Source organism: Argopecten irradians, chromosome 14 (genome assembly GCF_041381155.1).
Source record: "Argopecten irradians isolate NY chromosome 14, Ai_NY, whole genome shotgun sequence".
Lineage (NCBI taxonomy): Eukaryota > Metazoa > Mollusca > Bivalvia > Pectinida > Pectinidae > Argopecten > Argopecten irradians.
Window position 1 is genome coordinate 36,482,996 of NC_091147.1, and position 18,723 is coordinate 36,501,718.

Sequence of the window (18,723 nt, forward strand, 5' to 3'; positions counted from 1 at the left end):
ACGGACGGACGGACGACAGACTACGGACAAAAGGCGATTTGAATAGCCCACCATCTGATGATGGTGGGCTAATAATATAACATCCATTTCACAAGGCTTTTGTAGCTTATTATAGGTAATGGGCCTTTTAACACTTGAATGACTTGCATGAAATCTGAAGTGACCTCCATTCTCAGTTGGACAGGTAATAATTTTGGAATATCTTCTTCAATGACCAAGAGGCTTGAGCCTAACTCGATTTGCACTTTCCTGCTTCTAAAATACAACTTTCTGTTAACTCGATTTATGTAGCTCTTCTGCTTCTGACTTCTTACAAGACTTCGTCGCTTGGCCTTACTGCCTTCACAGGCATCTTCAGGCCTTCACAAGATAAATTGTTTTTTTACTTTATACATACGTACCAGGTATATAGAGATACACATTTTGTTTTATTTGTCTTTGTTAAATCCAGTTTAGCATTCAATTCACATTAACTCTAATCACAATTTGTGGTATTTGCTTAAACTTTAAATGAAACATATATCCGCATTTCCATGATTCCTAGATCAGAAAACTATGTTTAGTGTGCTGCTGGCAGAGAGCACAGACGCTATATATAGTACAATCAATATCATGAATTAAAGAGATGACTTTGATTTATCGGACATGCACAACTGATGAAAATCTATTTGTGTCAAAATGATTGAATATAATTTGAATCAAAATGAAACAACTGGACAGTGTTCTTACATAAAATTTTAATTTTCATTTGAATGGCATTCATCAGAATGTTACTACATATACATGAAATATATTAACAAATGTTATTTTTGTGGTTGTTTTCAATGAAATATTAATTCACACTTTCGATACCACAAATACATTGTTTTAATGTATAATTTGAAGCTAGGTTGGATGCATTCCTGATCAACACCATGCAAAATCAATATGAGAACATATTTAAACATCATCAAATATACATAATAACAAACATTTTACAATTTACATATTATAACAGAATATATACTGAATATTTAGTATTACACACAATGTATCTTTCATACACTCACAATCTCATCTAATATCTCATCAATACTCCTCAGACTTAAATCACAATCAGCACTATTTCTCATGCCATACATCTCACATCATTGCACATATCAGCAATAATTTCTTACAACACAACCGCAATCTCATATCTACGAACTATTTCTTGGACCAATCTCACATCTATGCAGTATTTCTTAAACAAATCTCAAATTTATGCACTATTTCTCATACCACACATCTCGCTTCATCTCATCACTATTTCTCATACCACACATCTCCCTTCATCTCATCACTATTTCTCATACCACACATCTCCCTTCATCTCATCACTATTTCTCATACCACACATCTCCCTTCATCTCATCACTATTTCTCATACCACACATCTCCCTTCATCTCATCACTATTTCTCATACCACACATCTCCCTTCATCTCATCACTATTTCTCATACCACACATCTCCCTTCATCTCATCACTATTTCTCATACCACACATCTCCCTTCATCTCATCACTATTTCTCATACCACATATCTCCCTTCATCTTATCACTATTTCTCATACCACACATCTCGCTTCATCTCATCACTATTTCTCAAAGCACATACACTATCTCTCATCTCTGCATTATTTCTTGTATTACATTCACTATCTTGCACCTCTGCACATCTTGTACTACATCTCTCATTTCTTAGTTAGCACTTTTTCTTACTTACATTTAAGTGATGCACCACAATTCAGAACAAGGTTCTTACCAGCTTGACACTTTTGGTACCAAAATATGCTGGCGATACCAAGATAATGAACATTTAGTAGCTTAGACACCTGTAAAACTCTCTGAGGTTAGAAATCATGTTCAGAAGTTACAGTTCTTCATCAAAGAGCCCACAGCAGCCATGACCACCAGTCATAGTGGTTTAGACATTATTCCATTAAAGGACAAAATTGTTTTCAAGGAGACTCTTAAAATCCAAATTCAGAATCGACTCTATCTGTTTCCATGACACCAGCATAACAACATGATGTCCTGAACCTATGATGCTTGTCACCTGTCAATTTTGTTTCAGTTACAGACCCAGGCTGTCGCTGTAAAGCTGTATGGTTGTCACGTCGCTATGACAACATTGATGTCATGTTGCTATGACTATATTGATGTCATGTTGCTATGACAATACTGAGCTCATACTGCTAGGACTACATTGATGTTATGTTGCTATGACAACACTGATGTCATGTCGCTAGGACTACATTGATGTCATGCTGTTCTGACTACATTAATGTCATGTTGCTATGAAATCCCTGATGTCATATCGCTATGACAACACTGATGCTAGAACTGGGAATGCATTTTGCTTGCTGACCACAAGTTTCTGGTGTTGATGAGAAATGTAGCCCTTGATCTTGTTCTGAAATTTAAAAATAAGAAATTAAGTGTAAATACACATAACAATTGATTTGTTGGTGAAAATGTGAACTACCATAATACCTGTCCCGGCTGCACAAATTTAAAATAACTCCATTAATAGGGGACATTGCAGAACCCTATATAATTTATTCCATTCCTCTTTATATCAGGGTTCTGTGTACCAAATTTTATCAAAATCTGTCAGGTAGTTTAGGCAGAGTTCGTCGGACAATGTTGTGTCTACAGATCTAGACAGACAGACAGATGGACAGACGGACAACCAGATTCCAGTACACGTCCCTTAACTTCGTATAATAAGTCTAATGTGTACATTTTAGAAAATGATAGATGAAAATCATGAAATTACAGTACATCATACATCATCTATGATTCAGGAATTACTGAGAACATGGATTATAATTTTGATCTTGGAGCCAATGCAACAGTAAGTTAGCATCAGTGCACTGTACATAAATTTCTGGCAATTACATGTGTATCCTCAATGATTAAGAAGTTATGGTCTGAACAAAAGCAAAAGAAAAATGGTTAAAAATGGAATGAAAACACTTACTTCATAGATGAGGTTTGCTATGATACATGAAGTCTCGTCGTCATCAATATCCGTCACCTGTAACCAAAAATTAAAATTTCTCACTATGAAATCAGGAAAATTGGGTCCCTAAGACTATTCATTATCATTCCAAGTTTGTTGAATGTTCATGTGTGAATATATTAGAGGAGATTGAGTGAAAGCTAAATAAGTGAACATTTCATTGCAAAAAATATAATCCAATGTTAACAATGGGTATAAGATGGAAAAGCCTGCATTGATTAAAGGAATCTATATAGCTCAGCCCACAATCTGATGTCAGATGTGTGGGGGGGAGGGGGGTTAAAATTTTAAAGAGTACAGATATAGTGATCTTGGATAATTCGGATGTCGACAGTCCAGAAAACTCACAATCCGAATTAAAGTATCAGGGAACAGATGTGATTTTTGACAAATGCAACATTTCACAATCCAGACAGCTTAGGCTAGGAAAGCAAGTGTTCGGAATATCTAGGGTGCGCTGTACAAAGTTTGCAAGGCCTAAGTAGGCAATAAGTGATCAGAGACTTACTTCCATCAATCTGAGGGCTGCAGTGAAGGCCTTTACTGGTATCTGATGTGTGTTGAGGAGCAAATAACTGTAACAACAATCACATCAACCTGAGTTCTAATAAGGTATGTAGTCTGATCAGTACTTAACTGATACATGAATTTTGAGACGTAACTTGGACCATTACAAATAAAGTAATCTTATTGAGATCTTACAATATGAACATACTTATTTTAATGCAGTAAAATTTTAACGCAAATGTGAAAAAAATGTAAAGTATGATTCATTAACGCTGATATAAATTAGCGCAATTCGGTGGTTCAATAGCATTTTACAAAATTTAGCGCTGTTCATGTATTAGCGCTTCGAAGAGAGTGTTAAAATAAAAGTACCGCAAAAATAATTAGGTTTACAGTATGTGTCTGAACATCTGATCTTATGTTCACATGTCGATCTGTATAGAAATGCAATATCCAGTCCTAAGTCTTAAAAGATTTGTCAAGAGATACCAGTAAAGTAAATACAAACTATTACAATATATAAATGGACCAATGGATTTCCGCTAAAATAAGATGGGAAAAATCAAAGCTAAAATTTCAGTGTTTTTTTTCCAGACAGAAACCTAATCATGTGTGGAGGTCATTGAGATTCCCATCGACAGAAGATCTCACATTGTTATTCAAATACCCTGAACTTGATGTTCAATGACAACTTTAAGAGATAAAATGTCTGAACTTACATTTTCTTAAACAAATTTCTATATGTGATAATTTTGAGTTTCTCCAGGATAAGGAAAATGCCACACTTGATAAAGAAGGCTTCATTCTTCTCCAGAGCTTCATTCAGGAGTAACAGGTTCCCAGAACTGTAACAGAAGACAATGAATACTGTAATCCAACTTATTTTGATATTCTAACTACTCTGCGAATATTTTGACCAGCCAAAATGGCTACTGTATACCAACTTTCCTTCGCAAAATTTGCAGTCCAAGTCAATTGGTGAAAGTTATCTCCGTGAATTAACATCTGCATCAATGATACTGATTGGAATTTCTATTCAATTTTTGAATTCATGAATGCTAATCTTCGTAAAATTGTTTTGAAATGGAAATCGTGAAATTTAGAAGTCGGGAAAGAAAGCAGGTTTTCAGCATACGATAATAAAGTTTTTATATTAACTTTCACAATTTCTTATCATAAATGTTCAAGTATACTGATGATTATTCTGTAGATAGAAGAGTAATAAAGGGCCTGTAATGCTCTGTTAGAATTTATTAAGAATGCTGACCTGATACGTACCTAACAGCTTTAGCTACGTCGTAGAACTGCATCAAATCATACTTCTGGAGCAGGGATTGTTTTGGCATGTGACCCTGAATGGTTAACGCAGTATAAACAATGCGTCATCAATCCAACATTCAAATTAAAATAAATATGTATCATCAATGTGTTCGTCTATCAAATCTTAACAAGCATAACCTAGACCTGTAAACTAGCGGTGTGTGGATACACCCATACTACAACAATGACCAATAGGTTTGTAAAATTTGGACCTATGCCCTTATATGGAATGAAGTACTGATTGTGCATGCACTTAAAGCAAATGTAACTATTTAATATGTATTTTGTGCTAATTAGACACAGATATATACAAAGAAACATCAGTTAAACGATGAGTATCATTTATGCTCTGTCGGCGGTGGAGCATCTATAAATTGACAATTCAATAAAGTCTGTAATAACCATGTAACCTACCAATAACATTTTAACAGGTAACAGGTATATCAAGGTCATCCTTTTATTTTTCCTGCTGGCTCGATGGCAGCGCTCAAAGGCATAGGAGAGGAATTCATCAGCTGTAAAGATAAGGGTAGATAACTGTAGATACGGGTACATCACTGCATATAAGGAAAACTGAGATAAGGGTAGATAACTGTAGATAAGGGTAGATAACTGAGATAATGGTAGATAACGGTAGATAACTGAGATAAGGGTAGATAACTGTAGATAACTGAGATAAGGGTAGATAACTGTAGATAACTGAGATAAGGGTAGATAACTGTAGATAAGGGTAGATAACTGTAGATAAGGGTAGATAACTGAGATAATGGTAGATAACTGTAGATAACTGAGATAAGGGTAGATAACTGTAGATAACTGAGATAAGGGTAGATAACTGTAGATAAGGGTAGATAACTGTAGATAAGGCTATAGATAACTGAGATAAAGGTAGATAAATGCAGATAAGGATAGATAACTGAGATAAGGATAGATAACTGAGATAAGGATAGATAACTATAGATAAAGGTAGATAACTGTAGATAAGGGTATGTAGATAACTGAGATGAGGGTAGATAACTGAGATAAGGATAGATAACTATAGATAAAGGTAGATAACTGTAGATAAGGGTAGATAACTGAGATAAGGGTAGATAACTGAGATAAGGATAGATAACTATAGATAAAGGTAGATAACTGTAGATAAGGGTATGTAGATAACTGAGATAAGGGTAGATAACTGAGATAAGGGTAGATAACTGAGATAAGGGTAGATAACTGTAGATAAGGCTATAGATAACTGAGATAAAGGTAGATAAATGCAGATAAGGATAGATAACTGAGATAAGGATAGATAACTGAGATAAGGATAGATAACTATAGATAAAGGTAGATAACTGTAGATAAGGGTAGATAACTGAGATAAGGGTAGATAACTGAGATAAGGGTAGCTAATTGGATAAGGGTAGATAACTGTAGATAAGGGTAAGATTGTTGTACTTAAGAACAATTAATTGATGGAATTTTTATTAAATTAGAAATTAATGAATTTAATGCACTATAATGTAATTGATAATGGTATACAAAATCAAAACAAAAACTTTCCTCGAAGGGATTGCCTTGACTTACCACTCTTGAAATCACTATCAAACATCGCTTTTCTTCCCACATAATATCTACAATAAAGATTATCACAAGTTTTTAGTTGACATCTCGTAGTAGTGTTACAATGTATAATGCATCCATAAGCAGACTGCATGGTCAAGGTATTTATATCAACAAAACTGGTCAAGGTATTTATATCAACAAAACTTGTCTATTCTTTCATAAAATACCAATTATCCAATTATAGATCTGTAAGGCCTTTCAATGTTCAAGGAGTCATTTTATAGTTATTTTGACTTTGGCTGAAGTTGGCTATTAAAATTAATTTGTTTTGACAAGCAAAGTAGCCTTTCATCATACCACTGCTGCAGATCCACTATCTCATGATAAAAAAACATTTCCAGTGTGAATTAAGTCTTGATGCTACGTACCAAATGATAAACAGACCAAAGAGGAAAGACAGAGTATGTGTTGTGAGTACCAGTTGCCCTTTGAGTGATTAATGAGTAGATTGAATGTTAACTTGTCCTACAGGGATATTTCCATACCTGTATGTAACCTGCTGGGAGAGAGGGAACCGGTCCTTGATAGGTAAACTGTCAATAGCCCTCACCAATGGCTTGCATAAATGGAGCTTGTTAATCTGAAAACAAGTACAGGTACAACTTCTGAATCCAGACCATGAGTAACAGATATCCAATTTTTTCATAATCGATGTAAAATAAATAAAGTTTAAATTTAATCTAATTCCGCTCCACTGCAATGCTCTACAATAGTTTACTCCAATACAAGATCCAACAACTCTCCATACCAGGTCACCTCAGCATGACCCCTGGCCTGAATCTGAACATCTCTGGACAAACTAATAGCCGTTTCCAGGAGAATCAAGCACACTAATGATTTCATTGGCTACCCATAGGGGTCCTGAGTGACCCAAAATGGGGAGTTGTAAGATTTTTATATTGGAGTGTATAGTAGAGCATTGTAGAGAGTGTTATTCTTGTCCGCAAAACTAAACTTGTATTGGCCTTTAGAGTAAAACACATTAAACTCTTTTCTGTTTCTCTCTCCCTTCTGGTTAGGGCATAGATTGTGTCATAATTACTTTGTGAACAAAATTTACATCCTTTTCTCTGAAAAATGTGACGTTACATTCATTACTAGAACTGTCGCCAGAGTGAATGACTAATACCCCCTGCTGCACAAATTTAGTAATACCGCCATTAATAAAGTACATTGCAGAACCCTATATAATTTACTCAACTTCCTTTTATGTCAGGGTTCTGTGTACCAAATTTCATCAAAATCTGTCGAGTAGTTTAGGAGGAGTTTGCCGGATAAAATTGTGTCTACAGACAGACAGACAAACAACCCTATTCAAGTATAACCCCCTTTAACTTCGTTCTGGGTGTATAAAAACATTAATAACAAATCAGTACCTATCCGCAAGGGAAGATTACTCTGTAACATGCAAAGACAGAATATCTTTGCTATATCATCATGCTCTACTTGTTAACCAAGTGGTTGATGTCGGAAATATAAAACGGCTACAAGTATGTCCCAAAATTTCCCAATTCAAGGTCAGGAGTCATGCCAACTGGCTAACAAGATTTACCTTAAAATACACTTTAAACAACTGGTTAACGATACCCACCTTAAAATATATCTTACTTAAATAGCTGGTTATTGAGATTTACTTTAAAATATATTTCAAACAACTGGCTAATGAAATTCACCCTAAAATATATCTTACTTAAACAGCTGGCTAACAAGATTTACCTTAAAATAATTTTTTTAAATAACTGGTTAACAAGATTTACCTTAAAATATATTTTAAATAACTGCTTAATGAGATTTACCTTAAAATACATCTTAAACAACTGGTTAACGAGATTTACCATAAAATACATCTTAAACAACTGGCTAACAAGATTTACCTTAAAATATATTTTAAATAACTGCTTAATGAGATTTACCTTAAAATACATCTTAAACAACTGGTTAACGAGATTTACCATAAAATACATCTTAAACAACTGGCTAACTAGATTCACCCTAAAATATATCTTACTTAAACAGCTGGTTAATGAGATTTACCTTAAAATACATCTTAAACAACTGCTTAATGAGATTTACCTTAAAATACATCTTAAACAACTGGCTAACGAGATTCACCCTAAAATACATCTTACTTTAACAGCTGGTTCATGAGATTTACCTTAAAATATATTTTAAATAACTGGTAAACGAGATTTACCTTAAAATATATTTTACACAACTGGCTAACGAGATTCACCCTAAAATATATCTTACTTAAAAACTGGCAAACGAGATTTACCTTAAAATATATTTTAAATAACTGGTTAACGAGATTCAGCATCCCCCACTTCTTTGTGTCCTCAACAGAAGCTCGGCTGTAAACGAGAACAGAAATATTATATGTATACAGTGCAACTTGTCTAAACAGGATGTCATCAGAACCAGCATAATTTGGCCGGTATAGACAGGTTTTTATATTATACAGGTTTGAATCATTATAATAAGAAGCAGTGATTTTTTTACTCAATAATTTCAGGGGCCTGACTTTTTAAATCAGGAAAAATTTACATAGTACTTTTTTTGAGATATGTATATATATGAGAGCTTTTCTTTATTTGGGAAAATATTACATAAAATTTGGAAAATATAGCAAAATTTCTCTAGGGGAAGGGACCTTTATTCGGCCCCAAATGTACCTGAAAAAATCACTGTTCAGAAAATAATGCCAAACAATAACATTGGTGATGTAGTGGATTTTTTATAACAGATTTGCATGTGATGGATTTTTAATGAAGATTGGGATAAGTCATGTGATAAATTTTAATGAAGACATGATGAGTTTTTAATGACGATTAGCGAGTAGTGAACTTTTAATGAAAATTGGTGATATAATGGATTTTAATAAAGATTTGTGATGTGATGAAATTTTCATGGAAACGTGATGAATTTTAATGAATATTGTTGATGTGATGAATTTTTAATGAAGATTGGTGATGTGATGAACTTTAAATGATGGTCCGCAACATGATGATTTTTATGAGGCTTTATGTTTTGATGAACTTTTAGAAACATGATGATTTTTTACTGAAGTTTGGTGATGTATATTTAATGAAGATTGATAATGAAATGAACTATAAATAGACACATGACAATTTTTAATGAAGATTGGAATAAGTCATGTGATAAATTTTAATGAAAACATGACAAGTTTTTAATGGAAATTGGTGATGTGATGAAATTTTAATGGAAACCTGATGAATTTTAATGAAGATTGGTGGGTGGTGAACTTTTAATGAAAGTTGGTGATGTGATGAATTTTAATGAACAATGTTTATGTGATGAATATTTAATGAAGCTTGATGTTGTGATAAACTACTGTATATTTAAATTGAAGATTAGAGATTTTTAATGAAGATTGGTGATGTGATCAATTTTCCATGGAGACTGGTACCGGTGTGTAATAAGTTTTTAATGAATATGTGTGTGATGAACTTTTTATAAAGATTGGCATGTGATGAATTTCTAATGAAGATTTTTAATGAATATGTGTGTTATGAAGACACTTACTTGTCACTGGCACAGACTCTGAAACACGACATTAGAAGTTCAGCTGCCTTCTCCAACCTCTCGCCAGGCTTTCCTTTTCCTTTTTTCGCAGCCTGAAGGTCTGCCTGAATTTAAAAAAAAGTTTCATTACATTACAGAGTTATCTGCCCTTGCAAGTTGGTATTTAACTATATATTTTCCAGAGAAAACGACATAATTTTCACACATAAAATAATGACGTCACAATTAGATACCTACCAGCAAGGGAGGTTATTATGTTACTGTAATTTGCAAACTCAGAAAACAATGGAAAAGAAAAGCACTATATACTGGTACTTTACTTTATAATAGTCATTATACCGCAATTCATACAAGTCATATTACCATATTTTCTGAAAAATAAGTCGCACCTGTGTATAAGTCGCAAAGGCCTTTTTTACGTTTTTTTCAGTTTTCATAACTAAACTGGCAAGTAAAACTTACAATTTTCACATTAGAATCATGATGTAATAATGCAAAAACATTGTCAGATTTTAGCTTTCATCCTCGGATAAGTCGCACTGGTGTATAAGTTGCACTCCCGATTTTCAGGGGAAAAAGTCGTGACTTATACTCCGGAAAATATGGTATTTATATGTACAGTGTATATAATTTGATCAAATAGAAATTATATTGATTGCTTCAATGATGAAACTTATCTCTGTGAGAAGGGTGGGTCAGTGTGCTTTGTATATACAGTAGTGTTAAATACAGTCTCCGTCACTCAGCTGACTGAGCTACTTCCATAACATGCATATGCATATTACTTTAAAACATGTGAATACTTTGAGTTTTACTGTATCATACGATACACAGTACTTACGCTGTTGGCAAACAGCCTGAGGTCAAGGCAGACAGAAAACATAATGGAAAGAGGCCAGTTTTCTTCCTTAATGCTTTGGAACATTTTCACAAAAGCTGTGGTTTTGTTAAGAAAATATAATTGAAGAATTCCAAAAAAGTCGTTATAAACTTATGTAAAAGACAAATTGAATACAACTCTACCTACCTTCTGCATGCATACGCAGTCTGTGACAATAACTTTTTTCCATGCTAGTCCTTTGGACTAGTAAACCTCAAAGTTTTACCAGTCCGGCTATTTTAACACTAGTGGAAATTCTAACACTAGTGGAAATTCTAACAAAATGATGCATCTGGACTGAAATAATCGCATACAGAATGCACTAAGAATGTATAATAAAAAAAAAGAAATTGACCACTGCAGTATTTTATAATGATTTTAATTGGGCGGGAAGCCACAGGTACTAGTCCAATTGGACTAGTTCATTACAATTAGCACTAGTCCGGCCATAAAATTACTAGTCATTGGCATTGGACTAGTGCTTAAAGTCGCAGACTGCATACGTATATCTACAATCTCTGGATCGTCAAACACAATTGCTATTTACCCCTGGGTACATAGGCCACAATGTTAGCATGATTTACATATGTGACCAAGGTTGCTACATATTATAAAATCTTAGATCTATAGATATATGTACATATATATTAAAGCATTAAACTGTCTTTCTATGGAATCTTAGGTCTATATTATCTTCATAACGTGCGCAAGCAAGGGCACCACAACCCTGGCAGCTCTCACCAAATCAACGATGTGTATATACATTTGTTGCAATGCCACAAATGTATATACACATCATATACAGCTGGGGGAATAAAACATGTGTACTGTGAAAAAAAAAAAAAAACGTGCGCAAGCACAATATAAAATGATTGTCTGCAAAGATCTGGCATCTATATATAATAGACCATCGATTCCAGAGGAAGATAGTTTAATGCTTATATTTACATTATTTAATCATTTTGTTTGGGGTCTCTGCATTAAAATTGTTTATGTTAGACCAGGAAATGTTAATCAACGACGATATACTCCACAAGATGGAACAACCATTTTTATGGTGATCAGTTGTTGTGACCATGTCACCATAAGTGATGTCATAATGGTCACGTTTTAGGTGTTTGGGTGTCAGTTTGCTTTCATAAACTTCACTTTAGCTTAGTTAGTTTAAATACCATATTCGACCCAATAAGCGCCCATGTCCCTATAAGTACTCCTCCCCCTTTTTGAGGCCTCAATTTCAATTGCTCAGGCACAATTAAGGACCAAAACTACATGAAACGGTATAAATTTGCAATAATTTTGACTTATTAGCACCTTTTCATTTTTATCAATTTTTTAAGCGCCCTGGGCACTTATTGGGTCGAATACGGTAGTAGATGTGGCAAGTGAATGTAAATATATATGTGTAATACTGAATTACACATATATATAGAGGTGTTTGAATATTTATATAGAGTCAAAAGCCTGTGATACAATATTATAAACCAAATTTACAACTGGATTTGTGTTTTACATCATAAAGCTAATCCGGATTTGAGATGGAAAAGAAAAGCAGGACCGGCTGGAGAAAAACACCAGTATATATATATATTTGTACAGTCAGTATATAAACCCTTTAACCATAGGCCTTTTTATTGTGTGTGTGTCTATTAAGCAATAAATAGTTCTCTCATACCTACACATACAATACTGGCTGCTCTAGGGCAATACACTCATGTCGCCTGAGGCTGTATTGCATGGGTAGCCATTTAATGGAGCCTTGTGATGTCACGGCCTCAACAACATTACTATTTGCTAGGTATAATTTTAACATTTTTTTTCAGAAACTAGGTTTACTTTAAAAGATACAAACGGGATTTGTGTTGAAAATATCATGCAATTTTCATGTTTGGAGAATTTACTTTCAGCCGCGTTTTTTTCTAATTTATTTCAAAATGACGGAAAATCATAGTAGTAATATTGCAATAAAATGTTGAGGTATGAGAGAAAAATACTCTTTCATAGGTGGATATGAAGGATAGGGATATTCTACCCTTGAGATCACAAAATGTTGTAATACCCTCAGCAAGCCTTAGGTTTTACAACATATTGTGACCCTAGGGTAGAATATCCCTATCCTTCATATCCACATATGAAAGAGTCTTATAATATATCACTGATGATAGCATGCTTTTCTTCCCCCTCTACCCATAAGTTGGTGACTTTATCTAATTTTTATGCTCCATTCAATCGTTTCTGCTGTGCATAAAGGATATTGGACCACAACGGACTGGCAGCCATAAGCTTCAATGAAGTCATGATTTGACACTGCCCAGCAACACCTGAAAATTAACAAACGCAATATTAAATATTGAAACACAGGGCATACATTGGCTTAAAAAAGTCTCTCTAGAGTATGACCACTCTACCAGCTGTATCTGTACCTTTCTTTAGTTACTGCATTAGACCCTATAAGCAACCAGGGCGCTTAAAAAAATGAAGCACCTCAAGATCAGAGGGCGCTTAATAGTTTAAACAAATTTGGACTTGTCTTTCATAAATTTATTCTACAGAGTAAGCCATGAATCGATTTGCAAAAGAAATCAGTAAGGAAATCAACACAGTTTTCATATTTTCAGTCTGCATTTAATTCTAAGTAAGTGAAATTGAAGCCTAAAGAAAGGAGAGGGGTGCTCATATATGGATGGGGGTCGAATACTGTAAGATAGTACCGGGGTATGTTTAATCAGGTAACAAATTATAATTGATCATCATCAGTTGGCATTGGTTGACTTATGTGATACGATAACTGGTAAGTTTTTAGGTTAGATTTGATTCCCTTGTCATTTTTTTCGTAGCCCCTTATGTCATAATTTGAGATAATGTGAAAAAATTGTGCAAAATATTTTAATTCATCAAGACATTGAGGGAAATGATTAAATTAAGGATATGAATGATTTAAATACTGATATTTCTTTTTATTAATCACTTAATTAATTGATTACGAAATATTCAACTAGATCTAATGATTAATGAATGTTTGACAATAATCATTACATTGCTAATGCATATTATAATAAGAGATGAACCAAATTCAACCAAATAGGTGTAGATGCCAGGGCATTTAAAAAATTGAAAAAAACAGACATAAATTATTACACAAATAAGCCATTAATCAATTTGCAAAAAAAAAAATTGAAGTAAAGAAACCTAAAGCTTTCATATTTTTAGCCTGCATTAAATTTGGAGTCAATGAAAATGAGGCATCACATGGGTTTATTTGAATTTGGTCAAATATGGTACATGTCTATCGCTGCATTCGCATGAAAACTTTTCCATTCTTTTCTGAGAAGTGTGTAATTGTTTAGTTACCGTAAATGTGCTGCTATTAGCTCATCATATGGGGGATCAAAAACACGCTGAACTGCTGATTCGGGGTGTTCTATTTGGAGGCGTGGGTTGGCAATATGAGGATGCTTAAAGGACAGTAACTCCTGTAAATAAAATCATCAGAGAAGTGTCAAATAAAAACAATGTAGTACAGGTTTGTGGTTCAATCATAGTCACCCTCGATAATCCCGGGGTTCCGATCACATATGATCTCTACACCCCAGGACTATCTCATAGTAAAACTGGAGGCAACAGAACAAAACAGAACAGGTACAAGTAAATTAGTCCTTTGATGCACATCAAAAGAGCCGCATAACAGTACACTGTGATTAACTGTGTGGCTTTGAAGTTCGGCGTTGCTCTCTTTGTAGTCTTTAAAGGAAATTTTTGCTGGCCTGTGGTTGGTTAAGATTTTTTCCTCTGAGCTGCATTCAGTTTTACTATGAGATATTCCAGGGGTATAGAGATCGTAAGTGATTGGAGCCCATGTAGTATCGAGGATGTCATAGAGTTTAATGTGGCAAATTCTGATACTCATCATGATCAATAGCTGTCATAAAACATATAGTAGTACATGAAAGGAAAAACCTGTTACTTCTCTCTATAAAGACCACCTCTGTATAAAGACCACTTCTTTAAGGTTCCATATAACCAATATTAAAACAATGTAACCTGGCCTCAAAGACTTTTTTCAACTGTACCTTCAGTGGTCTTTATAGAAAGGTTTGACTGTACTACTGCATCAGTGATTTTTCTCCTGATATAAATGGGGTCTGTAGATCCTATTTCCAATGCCAAACCCCCTTTATTTTTCCCAATTACAATGAAAAATTCCCAAATCAAATCGCTGAGAAAAAAACAAACTGTCCTGATAAAAGATTGTTTTGTTGATACAATACAGGTCCATGTAAAAACAGCATGTTACATCAAATAACACAGTTATACAATATTTAATTATCTATAACACCACGTTCAGTAATGGGTAACTTTTCCCTAAAACCGCTCTTTTTGCGATTAATAATTCCCACTATGTGTCAAAAACTTTTCCCCAAAATACCCTGAAATATCACTGAGTATATATATATAGAAGACGGCCCACATGACATATACATCCAACTAGACTGGTAAGGCCAAATGAAAAAATGTTCTTGTTTCCGGTAACACCTCTTAAAAATGAAGTGTTGGTTTATATGAAGGTAGGATTTTTTTTTAAATACCAGTATTTTTTCTCGTCATCTCAGTTTCTTGCAGTGAAAAACTGAAATCAACTTTATTCAACTTTATAATATATAAACCATGAATTTGATTCCCAAGGTATTATTGATGTCTTAAATTTACAGAATTTGGGCAAAAATTCAAGATTTTGAGCAAAACCCCAAAAAACAAGGTTGTTAAAATATTTGCTAGCTGAAAGGCAAAACTGATAAAGTTTTTGAGTACCGATAGCTAGATATAGGCACTCATTTTATTGGGTCAGTTGGGTTACAGGAAATACAAATATTTTTTTGTATGGCCTAAGACAAAATTCACACAACTCTCTTTGTTATATATTAGTAGATCGCGATATATCTGATTCATCAGAACTCTATTAACTGCATTAATGCGGTTGTCAACAACTACTCAGTAGCTAGGGTAGCTCATGATCTGTTGTGAACCGCAGATTTGATGACGTCACCAATGTGCGCGGACGTGGTCACATGGCGCTCGCGAAGCGCTCTCTCTCCTTCCATCTCTTGAACTGTAAACACCTGTTTCACTACTGTGAGTAAACTTGTCAAAGATAACATGCATTGTTCATTATTATTGTAGATGATATGTACTGTAGATAAATATGTATATAGTTGTGAACGATAGTTTACAATAGATCAATCCATCAAACCCCCTATCAAGCCTACCCACTTTTAAGGTGATCCGGTGTTACAGCTAAAGATGGGGGGAAGAATACATTCTTCATTTTGAAATAATATAACATTAATTTACAATTCTTTAGTATTTAAGTTTGTCTCTACCTGTAGTCTAAATCTTGTGCACAAGGGTGTTATCTTTATAATTACTAAATTAGTGTACTACCAACTGCATATATATATATTAATGTGATCATAGGTGTCAATACTGTATATATAAGCACACTGGTAAGTTCTAATCTTAGTGTGTAGATCTAACGTTATGACTTACCATCGTATACGTACTTATTAAAATTACTATGATAGCAAACACTAAATATAATATACTTACTGCACACCCAATGCCATCCTTCTCTGAAAGTGTATCGTCCATCTGAAATAAACAAGATTGTAACGATAAACAATCGTAGCGGGAGTGAACTGGGTCTATCATCGGTGACCAGATAGCTAGTGTTTGGAGGGTCGCAGGTTCGAATCCCTCTCTGGCCGCTACATTTTCTCCTGATCTCCTGTTACAGAATATTATATAGATTTTTTACATTACCTTACATATATACTACATAGAGAAAGAAGTGATCAGGACAAAACATACACAGATATACTGTACTGTACATGTAGATCGGGTTATCACTTTGTTGAGAATATATGTTTTTCAGAAACCAGATCTACAGCAGTGATTTTCTTACTCAATTATTTCAGGGGCCTAGCCTGTACCTTTTCAATTGGGAAAAAAATTGTATCTTTCTTGAACAATGCAGGCCTAGACATTTACAAATTCAATCGAGAGTTTTTCTTTATTTGGGAAAATATTTACATATAATCTGGAAAATACAGTTAAATTTCTCTAGGTGAGGGGGTCTTTATTCGGCCCTACTCCAACAATGTTAGAGGTATAGCCTAGCACAACAAAACACTTAACTTTTGAAACATTACCACGTCGTTTCGACAGTCAGCAATGCAAAATATCACTGATCAGTGCCTAAACATTTTCATCTCTGTTAAGGAATTCCAAATGTTAATGTTTTACTTACAGACTGAAAATATTGGTTCGGTGTCCAGTGTGCCATTTCGATATTCGTTTAGACGACCAAATGAAAATATTTACAAACGACCAAATGAAAATATTTACAAACGAGTTTCAAAATTTCCTTCCATTTGTGGATAGGTCAAATTTCTATATGGCGAGATTCCCTCGTATGCGAGTACTAGGGCACTCGCTTATTTTAGGCTGAGGCAAGTCCGCAAATAGTTTATCGACTACATCAGTCTGGTATTAATACTGGTTGCATTCGATGTCGAAGTATTCAAACACTAAAATTAGACACAAAGCATCAAAGTAAAACAATCATTAAGTAAATAATGTATATATATGATTAAAGTCATATATAGATACACATTAGATTTACGTACAGTATTACGAACAGTTAAATAGCGGATACAATGTACAGTATTTTGGTATTAGCCTATTTTACTGTCTATGCAAATATACCAAATTACTTATTATTTGTGCAATTTTAATTTAGATATTATGGATGAAAAATGAAAATTGTCAAATACGGTGGCCAAGATTTTAAATCCATGTGTTCTATAAATAACATATGAATTACATGTTATATGTAACCTTTCATATATTTTAATTGGCATTGTTCATGGACGAATGTTTGAGAGAGTTAGATGGATTTAGAATACAGAAAAAATCTTGTGATTTAGAATGGCTGAGATGAGTTTTAAGATGCAATTTGATGATTTTAAAGCGTTCTTAAGATGGCATTTTTTCGATTTAAGTTACCTGCATTTAGAAATGATCATTGTGAATGTCGTCATATCATTATGCAACCCTGCTCGATCTCAACAAACTGCTTCACACCATCGGTACATTGTTGTGTAACTAAAAAAATTACGGATTTATTGTCTTGCTAAGACATATAAACAAAATAATTTTTTAAATACTTTTTTTGAAATAGTAGAATCACTTGATGGATATTTTAGTCTGGTTCATGTGTATTGAATTTTTATCATTAAAGGTTTGAACATTACGTGCTTGAATGTTTTAGGACTTAAGCGCCGCGCTGCGGTAGTTTTTCTAAAATGAAGTACGAAAATGTGCAGGAGGACTCTTTTTTCTTTTCTTTCAAATGTGCATTATTATAACATTTCAGTCGCCGAAAATGGGACATGTTAAGCCCCCCCCCCCCCCCTCCCTCGGGAACAGGAGGAGGGGGCAACCCCCCGCCCACTCCAAGTATTGCTCTTTTGGTGTACTTATACTTACAGATGGTAGTCGTCACCTTTTCATTAAACGTTCAGTAACAGCCCCAATCTGATTAAAATACAGATCCTTACTATCACTGCATTAAGGTCTGTATTTCAATCAGATTGGTAATAGCCCAACAGTATCAATTTAGATTGTCATTTATTGAACACCTTGTATATATATATATATATATTCTGTATATATTAATCGAAGTCTCCCAGCTTTGTTTACATGTTAGAAGAAATAAAGAATCATTTTTATCAGGATAAATGTACTTTTGACTTGACTTTCACT

At 34.0% G+C, this 18,723-nt stretch overlaps 1 protein-coding gene across 1 annotated transcript; it reads right to left on the minus strand.

Annotated features, from left to right (window-relative positions):
- Nucleotides 1-409: 409 nt before the first annotated feature.
- On the minus strand, nucleotides 410-17,264 carry LOC138307283 (PCI domain-containing protein 2-like). Its single transcript, XM_069247936.1, has 15 exons — nucleotides 17,207-17,264; nucleotides 16,507-16,548; nucleotides 14,254-14,375; nucleotides 13,157-13,223; nucleotides 10,864-10,959; nucleotides 10,023-10,126; nucleotides 8,755-8,830; nucleotides 6,965-7,059; nucleotides 6,441-6,487; nucleotides 5,289-5,389; nucleotides 4,833-4,906; nucleotides 4,274-4,399; nucleotides 3,556-3,622; nucleotides 3,006-3,062; nucleotides 410-2,435 (listed from the first exon to the last, which is right to left on the minus strand). The coding sequence occupies exons 1-15, from the start codon at nucleotides 17,240-17,242 to the stop codon at nucleotides 2,343-2,345; spliced, it is 1,203 nt and encodes a 400-aa protein (XP_069104037.1). The 5' UTR covers nucleotides 17,243-17,264; the 3' UTR covers nucleotides 410-2,342.
- Between the last annotated feature and the right edge of the window lie 1,459 nt (nucleotides 17,265-18,723).

Bases quoted from the DNA above. Each gene is read 5' to 3' on its own strand.
- LOC138307283 (XM_069247936.1), bottom strand. From the start codon at position 17,242: ATGGCACACTGGACACCGAACCAATATTTTCAGTCT. The intron at 10,127-10,863 runs GTAAGTACTGTG...TTTTAAATTCAG, and splicing joins TCAGGCTGTTTGCCAACAGC to GCAGACCTTCAGGCTGCGAA. The intron at 3,623-4,273 runs GTAAGTTCAGAC...TTGTTGTTACAG, and splicing joins AGAAATTTGTTTAAGAAAAT to TTATTTGCTCCTCAACACAC.